Source organism: Carlito syrichta, unplaced genomic scaffold (assembly GCF_000164805.1).
Source record: "Carlito syrichta isolate Samal-C Ts95f unplaced genomic scaffold, Tarsius_syrichta-2.0.1 Scaffold309108, whole genome shotgun sequence".
Classification (NCBI taxonomy): domain Eukaryota; kingdom Metazoa; phylum Chordata; class Mammalia; order Primates; family Tarsiidae; genus Carlito; species Carlito syrichta.
The window spans coordinates 314105-334104 of record NW_007253204.1 but is presented as its reverse complement, the minus strand read 5'-3'; the positions used below and the strand labels follow the sequence as shown (position 1 = coordinate 334104).

At 50.6% G+C, this 20000-nt stretch overlaps 1 protein-coding gene and 1 pseudogene across 1 annotated transcript; one reads left to right on the top strand and one right to left on the bottom strand.

The window, feature by feature from the left end:
• Positions 1 to 119: 119 nt before the first annotated feature.
• On the bottom strand, positions 120 to 7638 carry CXCL14 (C-X-C motif chemokine ligand 14). Its single transcript, XM_008066788.1, has 4 exons — positions 7307 to 7638; positions 7037 to 7142; positions 4316 to 4429; positions 120 to 1275 (listed from the first exon to the last, which is right to left on the bottom strand). The coding sequence occupies exons 1-4, from the start codon at positions 7368 to 7370 to the stop codon at positions 1260 to 1262; spliced, it is 300 nt and encodes a 99-aa protein (XP_008064979.1). The 5' UTR covers positions 7371 to 7638; the 3' UTR covers positions 120 to 1259.
• An 11649-nt stretch (positions 7639 to 19287) lies between these two features.
• Positions 19288 to 19497, top strand: LOC103269210 (annotated as a pseudogene).
• Positions 19498 to 20000: the final 503 nt, after the last annotated feature.

The window sequence follows — 20000 nt, the reverse complement described above, 5'->3', positions numbered from 1 at the left end:
CTCACCTCAGCCTCCCAAAGGCGTGGGATTACAGGCTGAGCCACTGAGCCCGGCTCATGGTAAACATTTTATTGTTGCCCTAGCTTGATTGAATAGAAAAAAATGCCAGCAGTCTAGAATTTCGGTACATTTCAAATATATTTTATTGCTTTTCTTTTTGTCTTAGAAACAATACGAAACCTGCATGCAAGCTAATGGTTTCGGACACGTACATAGCATATAACACAGCAGTACAATGCAGTGTATACTGGGGGGGCTGTGGGGGCATTCTTAAGAGTACACAGGGCAGGGTGCACGGTCATCTTAGCTTTCAGAAGAGGACTGCACTGCTTAACATCGAAGAATCACGTGGGGAGTCACACGCATATTGCTTCAGTACTGCATGTTCCGTTGTGGTCGGGGAGAGAAACACGGTTTGAAGGTTTTCCCCTGTCAATAGAATGTGTGTCTGTAGCTGTGTACTGTGCATGTATTCATATATTTTTAAGTTTCCTCCTAAGGTTTTTGCTAACAGCATTGGGGACTTCACACGCTTCCAAAGCATTAAATGCTAAAGCTGTGACCCTTTCAAAAACTCTCAGGTTGGGAGAAAAGACCCCACACTTTCTTCAAGGGTCGTTTGCCTCACCATCACAGGATCTTGGCCATGTTTCCTAGAGTGTGTAAAAATTAACCAGGGGGGAATGAAAGACATTTTTTTCTGGCAACCAAACTGGAGTTCCTCAGAGAACAGATGCAGGGAGACCTGCTCCTGCTTGCCCAGCTACGGAGACACTGTGGAGTCACACTGAGGCTGTGACCTGCCACAAGCCCAGGAGAGCCAGTGGCAGCTGTGCCGAGGCGCCAGGACCTCCGAGCGGAAGCTTCCCAAGCTAGGAACGGAACAGCACTGCAATGAAATGTCTCCACCAAGCTCACTGTTCCTCCCAGGCGCTTATAAAGCTCAGATGTGTAGTGATGTATGGACAAATACAAAAAAGCATTTTTTTTTGTAAAGGAAAGGCATGAGTTTTCCCCCTTTTCAGTAAAAAGCAGCCTGTGATGAAGTCTGGAGCACAAGAGAGATGGGTCTCACATCTGGAAGCCTTTCACACACAGCTATAAAATGTAAAAACTGACCCTTGGTAAAAAGTGCTTCGTAACAATATAGAATTTGCGTCTTACGCCTGTGAGAAAGAAAGGGTTTTTTGAAAATCTGCAAAGTCCTCTACTCAGGTCACCCAACCGATCTGGAGTCTTCCTATCCCAGATTTTTCGCCCTATTCTTCGTAGACCCTGGGAAGAGAAAACACACGTGTAAGTGGCTCAGGACACGAGGCAGGCGATGCACAAGTTGTTGGCTGAGTGGCTTTATGTCCTCGGGTAGTGCCCTTCTCCCAGGACAGCAGGAGCCCAAGGAAAGTGGGAGAGCCTCCTCTGAAGATGTGATCTCGGGGACCACAAATCTTACACAAGTCTGGCTTTGTCCTTTCTAGCCATCTTCTACCTCTGCAATCTCGTTTTACCTTCAAAGCCCTATGGAGCAGACCCTCTTTCCATATGAGGAAACGGAGGCACCACAGACTTGAGATTTGCCAGTGACCACTGCCGCTAGTGTGGAAGTGAAGTCTGTCTAGCATGGCGGGCTGTTCCCCCTTGTTTTATCCTCATCAGTACTCAGTCACTCTTCTTAGGGAAAATAGTTGGGGAGGGCTGGCATTCTCTCGCTTGGCTTAGGCTTGGATCTTTCTTTGTCTTTGGCCCAAGGAATGCATGTCCTCCAGAAAAATGCCACTTCTAGAAGCTGCTGCCTGAAGACAGAAGAGGTGGCTGACGGGGCTGAGGCCATGGTGGAGGAGGCCTCTGCCCCTGGGTCCCTCCTTTGGGTGACATTGCCTTATTTCTACTGGTTATCAGGTCAGTGTGTGTTCACAAGCCCACATTTTCCCTCACCCTACACCCTCCAAGATGTCTCTACTTAGGTTTTGGGTTTTTTTTTTTTTTAGTTGAGGTCTCACCCTGTTGCCCAGGCTGGAGTGCAGTGATATGATCACAGCTCAGCACAGCCTTGACTTCTTGGGCTCAAGAGATCCTCCTGCCTCAGCCTCCTGAGTAGCTGGGACTACAGGAGCACATCACCAGACTCGGCTAATTTTTAAAGTTTTTTTGTAGAGACAAGGTCTCTCTATGTTGCCTAGACTGGTCTTGAACTCCTGGGCTCAAGCAATCCTTCTACCCTGGCCTCCAGGAGTGCTAGGATTATAGGCGCGAGCCACCGCTCCCTGCCCATTTAGGTCTTTTACTTCCTTCTAATTCTGCCCTGTGGCTGCCTTAGGGCCACACTTCATACTCACACGGACACTCGGACACTCCCTCTGCTGTGTTCCTGATTTCTCAGTGAGCCCACCTAATTATGCATTGAAATGAAATGCCTGATGTGGTTGCTTCCTGGGCTGCTGGAAGCTCTGGTCTCCGAGGTGCTTGGAGCTTCCTTATGTGGCCCCCATGCACCTGGGAGCATGTGCTCTTCTTCCCTTACCCTAAGTTCAGTGCTCGCTCGCTCTCTTTCTCTCTGCAAAGAGGACTTCAAACAGTTTGTCTCCATTCTTCATTCATTAAGACATTTTCAACCTTTTATGGGGCAGGAAGGTAAGAAGGACCAGGGCCTTCTGCTTCCTTCCCCAGGACACCTGAGACTCCAAGAAAGAGGGATGAACTCTTCTTGTAATGAGTTATCAGGCCCTCGGGAAGGCCTGGTAACTGAGAGACTCGTTGCGCTCCATGTGGGATTTTGCAGAAATTAAAAAGAGCAGGGCCACATTTAGACTCACGGGTACCTCCTCTTCTTCCAAGCTGCAGCCCAGGGGAGGGGGAAGGCCAAGGAATGCAAAAAGTGTGTGTATCTCCCCCTCCCCCTGCAGTCAGTTCAGGGTGTCCTCAGCCTCTTCCACGGGCTGGCCCTGGGGTTATCCTTGCTCTACTTTTGATGACACAGGGCCTGGAGGGTGACAGAGAGTAGACAGGGCAAGTCCTGATTTTGCCACATGAGCTGTCTGACCTGACCAGATAGAGGGCTTCAATCCCATCAGACTTACAGAAAATAATCGCTTGTTCTCATCACTTTCTATTTCAAGCAACTGCAGACGAGGCAGTTTTGGAGGCAGCAAAAAAAAGGTCCAGGTACAGGGGTTGGGCCCGAGTGTCGGCCATGGGAGAGCTGGTTATAGGACCAAGCGCAGGGTAGCACAGCTGGGCCAGATGACAGGAAGGGCAGTGCGGCCACCCACTGTGGCTGCACCTTTCACCCTGGGGAGGGGACCAGTGGCACTGGGAGGCCTAGTTTCCTGCTGTGGCTTTGCCCTGTGCTCCCAGGAAAGTCACTACTCACTCTGACTTAGCCTTGGTTTCCGCTTCTGCAGGAGGAGGTGCTGGCACCAGCTCTTGGGGAAGTCATCTGCATGAGCGCACGTGTGTGTGTGCGTGTACATGCGTGTGTGCACATGTGTGCAAGTGCTTCCCTGATCATGCTAGGCAGGTAAAGGTGTAAACAGGCCCTGTGCATTTGAGCCATGGACCTATTCCAGGACAGGCTTGCCTTCACATGGTCCAGGGAGCCAGGAAGTGGCTCTGAGGACAGGCATGGGACCCTGGGGACCAGAGCTGGGAAAACAACTTCTGATTATGGGGAAACAGAGTCTAAGGATCACAGGGGTCTGGCCCAGGGCACTGGTCATCTCACCACTGCTGCCCGCCCTGGGTGAAGAGTGGCTTGATTTTAAAGGATCAAAGCTAAGGTCCCATCTGGAACCTGCGAAAGAGGGAGTTAATCAGGTTTCTGGGCAGCAAGGGGGTGGGACACCTTAGGGAGAAGATTATGTCACTGGTAAGGATCATCATCATCATCTCGTGGATATACCACAGCTTCATAGTTAACGGTTAGTCTCTTCAGTGGTCACATTTCACTCCATAAGAGCCACAGGAGACAGCCATGCCAGGTGCTCACCCAGCCACTTGACAACTTCAGTGACTTAAATAAGAAGAGGAATGAAGATTATAAAATAGTTAGACTTTAGTCCAAAAAAGGATAAACCTGTGGTGTTTACAACTGTATAAGAGAAGCATGGCTTGTTTTGTTAGGTGGTGAGTTCCTCATCTCCAAGGGTGTGTAAGCAGTATCTGCGCATCTGCTTGCTGTGCATGTTGTGGTGGGTGTTCATATATTAGATGGGGTTAGATGACCTGGTGTGTGTGTGTGTGGGGGGGTCTCTGTCCACCCTGAGAGCTGCAGCTGGGCCTGGGGGAAGGTGGGAAAGAAGGCAAGGGAGGGTGAGTGTACCTGCGCTTCTCATTCCAGGCGTTGTACCACTTGATGAACCGCTTGGTGCTCTGCAGCTTGGGGTGCAGGCAGTGCTCCTGGCCTCGGTACCTGGACACACTCTTGGTGGTGATGCTGAAATGAAGTGAGGTGGGGCGGAGGGGTGAGAAGCCTGAATCACAATCCCTTGTGTGGCCTGAGGGTGGCCCCAGGCCGCACTAGGACACTGAGAGACTGTGGTGCTGGAATGGGCTTGGGGGCAAAGAGAGAGGCTGGAAGCGAGATGGAAAGAGTGGGAACATGGGAGAGAAGGAGCTGATTACCACGAATTACCAAATTTAAAGTGACAGGGCTTTTGGGACCAGTTCTGGAAGGAGCAAGGCTGCCATGACCCCAGTCTCCCAGCTGATGGAGAGAGAAGGTCAGATCTTGCCACAAGAATGGAGGTAACCTGTTTCCTTCCCAGTGTTTGCAGTGTCTGAGATCCCTACTAGGGCATAAGCCCCCAGGGGTAGGGACCGGCTAATGCCAGGTGATGGGGCCTGTCTTGACTGGGCCCTTCTGTAATACAGGTGACTTCTCCAGGTCCTGAGCATGAGCCAGGCTTCACAGTGAGCTTGGGTCGTGTCCCACCCGCCTGGCCTGGCACCCGATCACCCTGCAGGAATTCAGTGAATGCTTTTTTCTTTCTGCCTCCAGGCTGCCTTTGTGCTGAAGGAAAGGACGTGGCAGTGTCTGAGAAAAACCCTCGTCTCAGTTAGGTCAGCGTGCCGCGAAGCATCCCAAATCCTGAAGGTCAGGGAGAGCAGGAAGGGACGCTCAGCCCTCCTACCCGGTGCGCAAATGCACGTCATAATGCTGGGATTATGAAAATCGCTTGTGGAGTGCAGACATGAGGATTTATGACCCCAGCAACAGTCAGAAATTCTGAGTCCCGTGACCCTCTCCTCAGCAGTTCTGGGGTGCTGAGGGTTTTGGTGAGTGCTCAGTGGACAAATGACGCAAACTGCCCTTTCTTGGATCTGGACTCTCCTGGATCCTTCTGGGTGCAAGAACTACCACTTGCAAAGCAGACTGCTTCACCCTGCCCCTTCCCCTGCCCCCACCCCCAGCCTCGGCAGAGATTTCTGGGTGACTCAGGGTGAGCTGGAAAACTTGCTTTTGTTCAGGCTTTGTGGCAAAAAAAAACCTGGTTTGGCGAAAAGTGCTGGCCCCTCATCTGATCTAGAGAGTCCTAGGATCTTGGGAGGGAAGAGGAGCCTCTAGTCCTTCAGGGGTGGGAAGGGAGGCTCTGGGGTAGGATGGAGGCTTAGGAGAGGGTGACTGTGCTGGTCTCCTGAGGCCCCTGCAAGTTTTCACAAGACTGCATAAAGCCTTCTCATGCACTTGCTGGTTGCAGTTTTCCTCTATATTCGGATAAGATTAGGCAGGAAAAGAGCAAGCCTACTGATTGAGGGCTCTGTCCTTTTGAGATACCGCTGCATCCCTTACCCTCCTTTCTTCCCCTGCAAGGCCTCAGGAACTCGCTTGGTATATTGAGTACTTTTCAGCTCTTAGATGAGTGAAATTTAACTTGCAAGGCCCCCGTCATTCTCAGCCCCAACCTGGAAGCTCCGAGGGGCTTGGAGTGCCTCTCCCAGCCCACTTGACTCTCTCTCCCACCAAAAAGGATCCCCGGGCAGCTTTTTGGACTGGGTCTGCAAGGCAAGAAGTAGGGGCCGGGAGGTTAATTTAGGTGCCTATGAAGGAAGGCGGTGGGGTCAGCTCAGGCCCAGTGGCTTTCCAAATTCCCCTAACTTTCTGCCTGATTGTGCAGTCCCTAGGCGGGGGAATGTGGATGCCGGGCAGGAGTGTGCCCTGCTTTCACAGACACTGTGTGAAGGCCTCTGGGCCAGCCGGTGGAAGGCACTTGCCCAGACTGAGAATAAAGTGCATCCTGTTTCTGGGGGAGGAGAAGAGGGGCCAATGGTCCGTGGCAAATATTTGGTAGCTGCTTTGCCAAGGGCTCCCTTCCTGGCCAAGTGCGTATTGATGGGGCAGCGGCGGCGCTGGCCTCAAGCGGTTAATTGGGAAGGCAGAGGCACAAGGAAACTCGGTGTTCTCTCACTCTGCCCCAGTTTTTCCAACATTCCCCGCATCCCCACCAAGCAGGGCTCGGGCCATGTGGCGTGTTAACCCCAGCAGAGCACTTTCCACAGGTCTGCTCGGGATGGGGACCCACAAGGACACACAGCTGGTGAGGGAAGGGCAGGAGCATTGTCAAAACGAAATCTCCGGCAGCCAGAAACCGGCCGGCCACTGGCGTCTGACAGGCAAACGACTCTGAAGGGAGAGTCAGGATTTAAGAGAATGTTTGCACTCCGGTGACAGCGAGGCAGCATGCCCAAGGTCTGGGTGTGAGTGCGTTCTCGGTGATTTCCGTCTAGGCGTTCTAAGAGGGCATCCAGGAGCCGTTTAACCCTCGATGGCCCCTGGCACAGTGCTCATCCACCCCTCTGAACCCTAGTGAGGATGAACTCGGAGATGCCGTTTCGGAGCACGGGACAGTGACCCCCTTTCCCGACTGTCTTCCAGACTGTCGCGCCAGCGTCCTGAGGACTCGCTGGGCAGTTACAAAGGCTTCGCCAAGGCTTTGACAAAGGCAGTGAGAAATGTCTCTCAGCCCGACCCGGCTCCGGGCTGCACCCCAGCACCCAGTTAAGAGTAGCGCGCACACGCCCAAGGCGAGGGGCGAGAACTCACATAACCATCTTCTCCTCGCAGTGCGGGTACTTTGGCTTCACTTCCAGCTTCTTCACGTCGCTGTAGCGGATCTTGGGCCCCTTCCGGGAGCACTTGCACTTGGACCCTGCGGGAGAGCGCGCGGGGCCGCTGAGTCGCGCGAGGACTCGCCTGCCCTTTTTCCGCCCCGGGTGCCCGCCCAGAACACGGGATCCTAGGATGCCTCGAAGTTGGCGCTCGGGTTCCCCGGGCCGGGACGGGGCGGTGGCAAGGGGACTTCCCCGCACTCACCGTCCAGGCGCGCGGCGCACAGCGCCAGGAGCAGCAGGAGCAGCGCGGCCGCCAGGAGCCTCATGCTGGTCGCAGGGGCGCGGCGCGGGAGCAGGGACGCGGGGAAGGCGCCGACCCGGAGACGCCGCCCGCCTCGGCTCTCTCGGCTCGGAGCGTGCGGGCTCGGCTGGCTCGGTCGGCTCGACGGGCACGGCGGCGCCGTCGGTGGGTGCTCGGGGCTGGTTGTCGCTGTGCGCTGCGCTCTGCGCTGGCTCCGCGCTCTCTCCACAGCCTCCCTCCGCCCGCCCTGGCCTCTTTTAAATCCGCTCCTGCCCTCGCAGCGAGAGAGCTCATTAATATGCAGAACCACTCGGTGACTCACTGAGATTTCTCAATGTGGTGGGGGGAGGAGACCTTCCCAGCCCGCCCGCCGCCCGCCCCGGGACGGACGGCAATCGCCGCGGCGCACGCCCGGAGCCACGCGCGCACACGGACACGCTCACACACTCACATCCGCCACCCTCCCGCGCCCGGAGCGCGCCTCCTCCACACGCTTACATTCTTCCAGTGCCCCGCTCTGCCTGTGGGCGTCCAGGCGGCGAGGAGGCTTCCGAAGGGCCCTGCTTTTCTGACTCGCGTGGTTCCCTCTCTGCCCGGGCGGACCAACTGTTCTGAGCCGCTGGGAGACCCAGGCCTGGGGCCCAATTCCTCGGAGAAGAACGGGTTTTGGGGCAGAGGCCAAGCTGAGTGCCGGCAGGCCTAACCCCTAAGGCGTGGGCGGTCCCCGTTGGGCCAGCAGCCCTGGTGGCTGGAGCATAAGGCCAGGTCTGGACAGGGGCTTGCCATAGGTTATGCAGCCACAGAACCATTGCCTGCGGCTGCTGGAACTGACTCAAAGAGAGTGTGTGGGTGGGGGAGTTTAGGGACTCCCAAGGAAGGCTCCCTGAAGTGGATGGGGGGGGTGGGGAGAGTCAGGGGACACTCCTCACTGTCACTGTAATCTCTAAAGTCAGGCAGAGCCCCGCAGGGAGTGATGATGGTGGTAACTGTGCAGGTCCTGCCACTGTGCCAGGTGTAGGGGTGTGGGTCCCACTGCTTACCTGCACAAGTGACCCCACCACTCTAAGCCTTGATCTCATCCTCTGTAAAGTGCAGGTAGTCACGGTACTTGTCACAGGGTGGCGGTGAGGACGACAGCAGATCATGCATATAGAAGGCTGTTATAACAGGATGCCGGACCTGCAGTCAGTACCCAGGAAATGTTACTTATGGCATTGTCACGATGTATAATTTATCTATATGTTTATACATATATGTATAAATATATAAATTTATACCAATATATTTATTTAAAATTGTGTATTTATTTTTACATGTTTAAACTTCAGTCACCTTCAAAGTACTCTCCATTTGATGCAATATGTCTATTGAGATACTTTTTCCACTGTTCAAAACAGTTTTTGAACTCATTAATTTTCATGCCTTTCAGTGTTTCTCCCATTTTTGTTGTTGTTGTTTGTTTCACCTCTTACACATCAGCAAAACCTTTCTCTTTGAGGATTTTTTTTTCATCCAGGGAACCAAAAAAAAAGTCATTCGAGGATGACATGGAATGAATAGAGAGGGTGGGGCATGGGGATCATGCTGGTTTTGGTTAAGAACTGCTGGACACTCAGCGCTGTGTGGGCAGTTTTGTGTTATAAGACACCCATCATGCCACAGTGGGTATGTTTCCTCTGCTAATTGTGACACAATCTTCTCAAAACTTCCAGATAGAAACTTCAGTTGGCCATCTGATCTAGAGGAACAAATTCTAAGTGTACTACAAGGGGCCCACACTCCAAAACATAATTCTGTTTTTTTCCGTCCTCCCTTGTATATATACATATACATAGATGCATATATACAGAGGGTGCCAAAAATATGTAAACACATTTTAAGAAAGGAAAAAACTGCATTAAAATTATAATATTCAGCCGGGCTTGGTGGCTCAGCCTGTAATCCCGTGCTTGGGAGGCTGAGGTGAGTGGATTGCCTGAGCCCGCGGGTTCGAGACCCGCCTGGGCCGAGACCTCATCTCTACAATAAATCAAAAACTTAGCCGGGTGTGGTAGCGTGTGCCTGTAGTTCCAGCTACTTGGAAGGCTGAGGCGGAAGGATCTCCAGAGCCCAGCAGGTCGACGCTGCGGTGGCCGGGAGCGGCCGCTGCACTCCAGTCTGGGTGACAGAGTGAGACTCCAACTAAAAAAAAAAATTATAATATTCAATAATATGAATACAAGTCAAGTTTAATTTCTGCGATGATAAGAGGTACTCAGAGGAGTTACCACCAGCATCCAGACACTTCTGATTGCAATCTCTTAACATTGCTTAAAGTGTGTATACTTTTTTTGGGCACCTTTGGTATGTATATATAATATTATTTTTTGATTCTGGTTGTACTTTTCTTCCAAGTTAGTACTTTTAATTTCTTTATTTGAGGCATTGGAAACATTCTCAGAGATAAGAAATAACTTGCCCAACGTCACAGAGCCAGGAGGCACAGGTGAGTAGGGCAGGAGGATCCCTGGTATATGTGGCTGCAGAATTGGGACTCCTGTCCCTGGGCGTTTCACTTTGTGGTGAAGTGCTGTCTTGAGAGACTCACAGCCAGGGGATGGGGTCTCTCAGGGTTGTGGGGTCCCTGGGCTTGGCTCTCAGGCCAGAGCTTGCCCAGCCCTGTGTTTCAGCCGGACAGCTCCCTGTGCCCAGAGGGTGTTCTGGAGTGGGTGAGGGGCAGTCTGCTGAGGGGTGGAATAAGAAGAATCTGTGTTGTCTCTTCCCAATTGGAGAGCCTTTGATGCCTCAAAGGGAAGCAGAGCCAAACGAACAAGCAGAGCCTATGTGTGCTGTCATGTTTATCCTTAAAGCAAGGTTGACAGTCAGACATTTGCATTTATGCGAAGCTGAATGCCAGGGCATGATATTTGACATCTCTGTTAATTTTTGAACTCTAAAATTATTTTTTCTTACTATAGAGACAGCACATTTTTTATAGAAAAATCAGAAAACACAAGCAGAAGAAAACATTAAAAAAAAAAACCCAAGCAATTCCACCGACTCAGAGATCTATACCAAAATGCTAGCTATGTTAGCTTCCATTCCCTTTTCCTTTGCTTTGTGTGTGTGCACGCGAATGGGGTCAGGCTGCATGTTTAATAATCTGCTTGTTGTACCTATCAGCATATCACGGACACCATTCCATGTGGCTAATCTTGCTTTTACTCTATCTCTTTTAATGGCATCATTTGAGGCTGTGTGGTAGAATGACTAAGAGGTTGGTATCTGGAGTTAAACTGCCTGTGTGTGAATCCTAGCTACTGCCTGGGTAAGAATCCTAGCTATTATCTGGATGTAACTCCTTCCTAGTTACTGCCTGACTGTGACTCCTAGCTACTGCCTGGGTGTGACTCCTAGCTACTGCCTGGGTGTGACTCCTAGCTACTGCCTGGGTGTGAACCCTAGCTACTGCCTGGGTCTGACTTTGGGCAAATGAATATACTCTTTTAGGTATTGGTTTTCTCATCTGGGAGATGAAGATGATAATGATACCCAGAGCGTGGGCAGAATTCAATGAGATGATGCATGTAAAGCTTTTAATGTGGTCCTCAGAACACAGTAAGTGTTCAATACGTGCCTGCTATTGTCATCTTTGTTTTGGATGTAGACTACTTCATTGTACAGATGTGCCATAATTAACTGACAACTCCCTGCTTGATGTTTGGACTGTTTTCAACCATATGCTCTGACAAAGTGCTGTGTGACAAATTTTCTTACAGCTCAATTTTGGGGTGGCTTTTAATAAGGTGGATTAGGTCTCAGAAATAGAAATATTAGATCATGAGACTTGCCTGTTTTAAGACTTTTACTACAAACTGCTACTTGCACTCCCCAAAAAGTGTAATACATTTTATCCTGCAAAAGGAATTTCTTGATTACCAAGCTTTTCTAGAGCATGTAAAATATTATTTTTTTATTAACACAGTTTTATTTCTAACATATTTATTTAAATAATGTGCTGATTGATTAAGTGGAGTCTAACAGCACCAAGGATCACGGGCACCAAGTTTTTATAGGAAAAGGTAGTTGGTCCTAGAATACTAACCAAATTTTCCCACCTTCCTAGACAAGACCAGAGGTCAGAGGCTCCGGCTTTTTATCCCCAGTAGTTTTTCTTGGTCTGTGTATGCTGATCTCTGGCTTGCAGAAGGCAGCTGCTGTGTCTTTGCAAGCAGAGGTGACCCCTTGTGTGTGTGTGCTTTTCTGGAGCTGTGGAATAGGGGAAGGTACAGCCCTGCTGCCATGGGTCTGTGTAGGATGCTGCCCAATGGGGCAAAGGAGGGGGCTTAACCTCTGACATACTTTCAGGGTGTAGACTCTCTAGTGATCCCAAGCTGGGGTCTTTTTTTTTTTTTTTTTTTTGAGTTGGGCTCATTCTGTTGCCTAGGTTGGAGTGCAGTGGCACAAACATGGCTCACCACAGCCTTGACCTCCTGGACTCAGACAATCCTTCTGCCTCAGCCTTCCCAACTAGCTGAGACTACAAGTAGGTGCCACTATGCCAGGCTAATTTTTTGATTTTTTTGGTAGAGATGAGGTCTCACTATGTTACCCAGGCTGGTCTCGAACTCCTGGGCTTAAGCAATCCTCCTGCTTCAGTCTCCCAAAGTTCTAAGATTACAGGTGTGACCCACTATGCCTGGCATGGGGGTCTTTTGAGGGTAAGTGGGCATGGGTTAAGTTTTCTTTGCACAGAGGCACCGCCTGGTTCAAGGAGGTCCACTGGGGTACAGCAAAGGACAAGCCACACACCCTGCCTTCTGGAGCACAGCCGGCTATGTGCATGCATGTGTGTGCACAGGTATGGGTGTGAAGTGCCAACAGCCATAGGCACCTCACACCCACAGGTTCTACAGAAGGGTTCTACAGAAGGGGGTAGACACAAGGTGTGGGATACACAGAGGAGGGAGGAAGTGTAATCAAGACACCACACCTTGAGGGAGTGGAAAATTTGCTGAGATCCTGGAGATTTGCTTATCTCTTCGGTTCACATTTATTGAGCACCCATTTATTGTGCCAGGCTCTGTGCAAGGTACTGGGAGTTTAAGGTGAGCAGAGGCAGATGTGGGCCTGTCCCCCAGGAGCTCAGAGTCTGGTGAGCAAGTCAGACATCAGCCAAAGAGATGAATGTTAAAGTCCCACATGGGGAGGTGTGCTGGAGGAAGCTGGTGCCAGGAGCCGCATCCTAGGATCTGACTACTTGGCTTCCCGGAGGTGGGAACGGCTTCCTGGAGGAAGGGGCCACTGAGTTGATATGAAGGATGAGAAGGAGTTAACCAGTGAGCAAGGTGGGAAGGCCACTCCTGCCCCTTCACGGTCCCTGCTGCTCACACCGTGATCTCCTGGAGGAAATCCCTGCTCTAAGCCCTTCGCGGGCTCCTGCTGTCACCCAGAGTCCCAGCCAAGTACCTAGCCATGCTCACCCATCGTAGCCATCATCTGCCATGCTCCCTTGGGCTGTGCTCTGGCCACACTGTCTGATCTTATCCCTCCACATCTAAGCCTGCTCCCATGTGGGGGTCTCTGCGCTTGTTGGTCCCTCTGCCTGAAGCGCTCCTTCCCAGGGTGGACAGGCAACCCTCTTCTCACTGGATTCCAACCTGGTCACATGAGCACCCCAACAGCAGTCACTGTCTATGTCTCCACCTATTTTACTTTATATTTCATTCATTGTATGTACAACAACCTCAAGTTGTACCACTTTCACTTTTATTCGGGGTACATTGTGGTTGAATCTGCCTGTGGGTCTCTGTGTGTCTTGCCTGGCACACAGCAGACCTTCACCTCCTCTCTGCGGAGTATGTGAAACATGCTTCGGGCAAAAACCCAGGGGTGTGAGAAAGAGCGCTGCTGAGTCCAGGCTGTGTAGACTACAGAATTGCGTGTGTATGCACGTGTGCGCTCCCATGCGTGTAAGGAATGGGTAGGGATGGCCACATTTCCAGGAAGCCTGGTTCCTCCCAAGGCGTTTGTTTTGGAAAAGAAGTTGCTGGGAGGAGGAGGTGATGCTACCAGAGGTGTGGCTTTCCAGAAGATCCCACAGGTGTCTGGACACTGCCTCCTAGGTTTGCTGAGAAGTCTTGGCTGGTTGAGGCTGATTTCTTGTCCTGGGAGATGGGAGACAGGCCAGTTCCTACCCTCACCCACTTAGTTCTTTTCACAGCTGATCTCTCAGAAGGGGAGTTTGTCTTTTTACTTTCCTGACAGTACAGGAATCCTAGAATCCAGAACTGGTAATGTCTGAGACCCTCTCTGGCCCTCATTGTACATACAAGGAAACTGAGGCTCAGAAATGATTGTGTGATTGTGTACAAGGTTACCTAATGCATTAATGTCAGCCAAGCCTTCTGCGTCTGTGTCTCGTAACTAGCTGCTTAGGCTAGAGTATGATCCTAGGATCCTGGCCCTGCCACCACTCATGACATGGTGGGTCACCCCAAATAACCTGCTTCCACGTAGCATGGCTGATGGCTGTCAGTCCAAGCCTGGCGGGTCCCCACTTTCCAGCCCTCGCTATGCCTGGAGGTCTATAGGCCTCTCTCGAGTGTCACCCAGTGGCCAGCTGCCTCCTCTGCCGCTTCTCCTCTGGCTACAGTTCTGCATGCTGACCCCCTTCCTGGGCCTTGCTCTGACTTGGAGGAAGAGGAAGGGCCAAGGTTCCCCAGGAACAACTCCTGGGTTTGTTCTTCACATTAGGACAATCTGGGGGTTCTGGAGCAACTTAAGCCCAGAGGAAATGACACAGGGGCAGCCGGGCAGTGTTGAACGAGGCTTAAGGCAGCCTTGAGGCAGCAGCGGGGCTCTGCCACTCAGATGGGCAACTGGAGGCGCAGCAGGATCCCCCCAAGCGTGGGAGAAAAAGTTAGTAGCATATATGGCAGACCAATGAGTAGCATTATGCCACCATTTATTTATTTCACAACACCCTCCTGCAGACAAGCATCTTTACAATATTAGGAACACAGGCAAAGTATTTTCAAATGTAGCACTGACATATAAATGAGCAAAGGACAATTCAGGTGAAAAAGAAAAGCAACTATTAGCTAATTCATAAATGAACGTGCATTCTCATTAGCAATCAAGGAAAAGCACATTGATACTGCAGTATCATGGCATTTTGGTCTTGGTTCCACTCAATGAGGAATGAATTATTTTATAGCAATATCCAGTGCTGATCATGGTAAAGTGAGGAAACAGCACTTAAGCACCACTGGTGGGACTGTCTATTGGTACAAGATTTTGGTAAATCATACTTATGCGATATCCAGAGTATTTAAAGTAAACCATTCCACCCCATTAGTCGCTCAAAAAATCTATTTAAAACTCTGATAGCAGAGAAATGCCATATGCCACATGCAAAGACATTCCTTGCTAAACATAGTTAACCTAAATGCCCAACAATGGGGGATTAAATAAACAATGAAAGATCTACATGAGATATTGTGCTGGTGTGAAGACACATGATCATGGTCCATGAAGTAATTGCTTGTGCAGCATGTAGAAAAAAACACAAGCTTGCATAGTAAACACTGTGATTCCAAGTATGTGAAACTACAACCTCTGTAGAAAGGATGGCAAGAAAGAGATACAAGCATCATTCTCTTTGAGTGGTGGGACGTTGGACATGTTCTTATTGTAACAGAAGTTCAGGAGCAATCATCATGAGGCCCTGGGAAGACCAAACTCCACTGGGAAAAACCCAGATGATGGGTGACAGGCACCTGTGCTGTGCAGCTGGCACCACAGATAGGTAGAGTCCTTGGCTCAAGTGAGTCTCATGGTGAGGGCCCAGGACCCCTCATTAGAACAGTCTTTTTCTGCTTGGTACAGCTTGTCAGCGCCCCCAGCCGGCCTCACCCAGCCTCGTCTTGCTTCTCCAGCCAGCCCTGCTCCATGTTTGCAGCAGGGTCATAGGGCTCTGGGCGGACCCCATTGGGCCATGTCTCCTAACCCCTGGGTCCTGGGTTCTGCCCCCTTTTGCTGGCCTGCACTACAGCCCACTCCCTACCCTGCCTCTAGCCACACCTTCAATTCTTCAGCTTCTTGAATACTCCAAGTTGCTTCTCAGCTCAAGGCCTTTGCTGGCTGTCTGTTCTGTCAGGTAGGCTCTTCCCTTGCCCTTTGGCCAGGCTGTCTGTTCCTGTTTACCTTCCCAAATCTGCGAAGATGTAATTTCACAGGGACGCCCTCCTTGACTGCACCCACTGCCTCCCTCGTCTCATTCCAGGGTGGGAGACTACCCTGCAGTCTGTGGGGCCCACGGCCTCTTTTCTTTTCAGTACCTCTCCTCATACTTACAAAGGCTCCTTCAAGGTCTTCCCCATCAGTCCATGGGCCCCACAGGCAGGGGGTTGCTCTGTGTCTTTCCTGTTTACTCCAGTGCCCCTGCATGAGCACTGGCACACAGTAGATGCTTAATAAAGGAATGAATGTGTGAATGATGGTGAAATAATGTGGGTCATGGTTTACTACAGTCGAGTGAGTTATGGAATCCTTCCTGGGTCACAATCCTAGACTACCGCTCTGTGCTTCTGCTTCCTCATCTATAAAAAGCAGGTATGGATTGCCTGAGCCCGCGAGTTTGAGATCAGCCTGGGCAACTTGGGGGGACCCCCTCTCTACAATAAATCAAAAAAAAATTAGCTGGGTGCAGTAATGCGAGCCTGTGGTTCTGGTTACTTGGAAGGCCTAGGTGGAAGGTCAATGCTGAAGTGTCCGTGAGTGTGCCACTGCACTTCAGCTTGGTCAATGGAGTGAGACTCCAATTCAAAAAAAAAAAAAAAAAAAGGAAATGTGGGCATAGCACTTACTATGTGTTAAGGACAGCTCTAAGTACTGCGCAAATATTAATTTATTTAATTCTTGTAACCACATAAAGTCAGTTATTCCCATTTTACAGATGGGGAAACTGAGGCATGGAAAAGCTAGTTATCTTGACCAAGGTAACTAGCAAATGGCAGAGCTGAAATTCAAATCCAGGCAGGCTGGTTCTGGAGTCTTGCTCTGCACAGCCGTATGCCGCCTCCCAGGAGCAATCATCCAGGAGGAGGGTCGGGGGGACATGCCCCACCTTTTGCCCGGGCCTCAGCACTACCTTCCTCTCCACAAATTGCTGCCACCTGGTCCTCAGCTCTTCCTGGAGGGTCCCAGAGTTCCCAACCAGGTAGGGTTGTCAGATTTAGCAAACAAAAACACAGGATGCCCACGTAGTATTTGGGGCATACTTACACTAAAAACTATTTGTTGCTTATCTGAAATGAAAAAGTAACTGGGTAGCCTGTGTTTTAACTGGCAACCCTACATTCAGAACCAGAGGATGGTGACATGGTCTTGAGCCACCCTCTTTCTAGGGGTGTTTCCAGGAAGCTTCTGCAGTGACCTCAGACACATAGACACAGAGTTCCCAGGGGCTGCCAAGGGCAGAGGATGGGGAGAGGAAGGCTGGGCACTCTTGCAGGGCAAAGTGGGCATTCATCCTCCAGGCACCGAAGAGGATATTCCAGGAGGAGGCAACAGCTTAAACAACTGCTCTGGGATGGGGAAGGTCAAGAAAGCTCCAGGATGCTGACCAAGCACTATGAGCGAAGGCGGGAGTCATGGCAGAGGAGAGGACATAAGGCTGAATATACAGATTAGCACTCATGTGTGTCCCTGGGCAGCTGAGAAGTCTGGGCTTTATCACCTGAATTACAAGGATCCATTTCAAGCAGGGGGTGCTGTGATTAGCTGTTGCCTTATAGGAAGATCTCTGGCTGTTGAGGGAAAAGAGGGATGGCAGAGAGGGAGTTGGGAGGCAAAAAGAACCTTGGTCAAGGGATGCCCTTGGCCAAAGGTTGAAGATAAACAGGTTGGCTCCTGAGTCCTGAAATTCTTTGCCTTCTGAAAAGTGTAATGCAGAGATGGAAGAGAATAATGGTTCTCAATGGCATTAGTTATCCAGAGGGAGAATTTGTGGTGTTGGTATTTTTTTTTTCCAGCCCTTCTTTCAGTGGCGTCTCTACCACAGTGAACAGGAGGAAGTAACTGGGTTTACTTTTATTTATTTTTTATTTTTTTGAGTCAGAGTCTCATTCTGTCACCCAGGCTGGAGTGCAGCCTCGACCTGCTGGGCTCAGGTGATCCTTCTGTCTCGGCCTTCCAAGTAGCTGGAACTACAGGCACATGCCACCATACATACCCAGATAATTTGGGGGTTTGTTGTAGAGATGAGGTCTTGCCAAATTGCCTGGGCTGGTCTTGAACTCGTAGGCTCAGGCAATCCTCTCGCCTCGGCCTCCCAAAGTACTGGGATTATAGGCGTGAGACACTGCGCCCGGTCTGGGTTTGGTTTTATTTATTTATTTATTTATTATTTTATTTTTATTTTTTTGAGTTGGAGTCTCACTCTGTTGCCCAGAATGGAGTGCAGTGGTCGCTCCTGGCCACCGCAGCCTCGACCTGCTGGACTCCGGCGATCCTTCCGCTCAGCCTTCCAAGTAGCTGGAACTACAGGCGTGTGCTACCACGCCCTGCTAATTTTTTTATTTAATGTAGAGATGAGGTCTCACCTGCCCAGGCGGGTCTCGAACCCGCGGGCTCCGGCAATCCACTCACCTCAGCCTCCCAAAGGCGCGGGATTACAGGCTGAGCCACCGAACCCGGCTGGGTTTGGTTTTAAATTAGTTTCTCCAGCAGCCGATGAACAGAGCAGAACAGGGTCAGAGGCGTTGCTCAGAGGATTTACCTGCCAGGCGAGCACTAGCCTTAATTAATCTTCTAGGAAGAAACTTTTCAAGCAATCGTCTGAGCTATGTTGCGATTTTCTATCTTAGCAACTAGTCATTGCTTCTGAACACAACCAGGTTCTTAACGGTGAGCGATTTAAGGCCATAAAAGAATTGTCATAAACAGCTCCCCGGAGCCAAGAGCGCGGCCCAGATTTTAAGCACATAATGGAATCATATCAAAAGCAAGGAGGGGTTGCAGGAACCATAAATCCTTGAAGTGCAAAATCTGTCCATTGTGAAACTTGTGCTGAAGGGAAACCAGATGTGCATGCTGGAAAGAGAGCGGGTAGGAGGGAGAGCAGGGCGTGGAGACCTGGGAAGGGCCCCTTTGCAAAGGTGAGATGCTCCTGCTGTGTGTTGGCCAAGACTGGGTTCCCAGGTTTCTGAGCATGGAAAGCAGCGTGTGTTTGCTCCGGGTGCTGTGGCTGGGTATTCCAGCATCAAGGAGAGAAGAAAGAGGTCAGCGGTATGGTTGTTTGTTGATGCTGCTTCAGTCGGACTAACAGAAGTATTTTACGCGTTTTTCCTTAGTTTTTGTTTTTGAAGACATACTATTTGGAGTCGTCCTTTAAAAATGTATTTGATCAGCCTGGGTAACGTAGCAAGACCCTATCTCTACAGGAAAAAAAAATTCATCAGGTATGGTAGTGTATGTCTGTAATCCTAGCTACTCAGGGAGGCTGAGGTGAGAGGATCACTTGAACCCAGGAGGTTGAGGCTGCAGTGAACTGTCATTGTGACACTGCACTCTGTCCTGGTCAACAGAGGAAGACTCTGACCCTTTTATTTTATTTTCTTGAGTTGTAGTCTCACTCTGTTGGCCGGGCTGGAGTGCAGTGGCACACTGACGGACACCATAGTCTTGACCTGCTGGTCTCAGGCAATCCTTCCGCCTCAGCTTTCCAAGTAGCTGGAACTACAGGCATGCGCCACCACACCCAAAACATTTTTTTGATTTATTGTAGAGACGAGTTCTCACCAAGTTGCTCAGGTTGGTCTCAAACATCTGGACTTGGGCAACCTTCTCACCTCGGTCTCTCAAATTGCTGGGATTACAGGCTTGAGCCACTGCGCCCAGCGACTCTAACTCTTAAAAAATAAATGTATTTTCCATCCGACTGCTGCCGTGCTGCCATCATGGACACGAGCTGTGTGCAGCCTATCAAGTTGGCCAGGGTCACCAAAGTTCTGGGCAGGACCGGCTTGCAGGGACAGTGCACACAGGTGCTCGTGGAGTTCATGGACGACACGAGCCGCTCCATCATCCGCAACGTGAAAGGCACGGTGCACAAGGGCGACATACTCACCCTGTTGGAGTCTGAGCGAGAGGCTCAGAGGCTGCACTGAGCTTGGGCTGGGCTGAACTTGATCCTGGAGGTTAGGGTCGACTCTCAGGGATGGTCATGGTCTGCCACTGTTAAATAAAACATTTGTGTGGTTTTAAAAAAAAAGTATTTGAGATATCACAAAAGACTAAATTTGTTTATCCTGTAGAGGAAAAAAGTCACTAACATGTGGAAATTCATTTGGATTGGGGTAAAAAGTATGTTTGTAAGCCGGGTTCAGTGGCTCATCCGGTAATCCCGCACCTTTGGGAGGCTGAGGTGAGTGGATTGCCTGAGCCCGTGGGTTTCAGACCCGCCTGGGCAGGCGAGACCTCCTCTCTACAATAAATCAAAAAATCAGCCGGGCATGGTAGCGCGCGCCTGTAATTCCGGCTACTCGGAAGGCTGAGGCTGAAGGATCGCCGGAGCCCAGCAGGTCGAGGCTGCGGTGGCCAGGAGCGGCCACTGCACTCCAGTCTGGGCGACAGAGTGAGACTCCAACTCAAAAAAAAAAAAAAAAAAAAG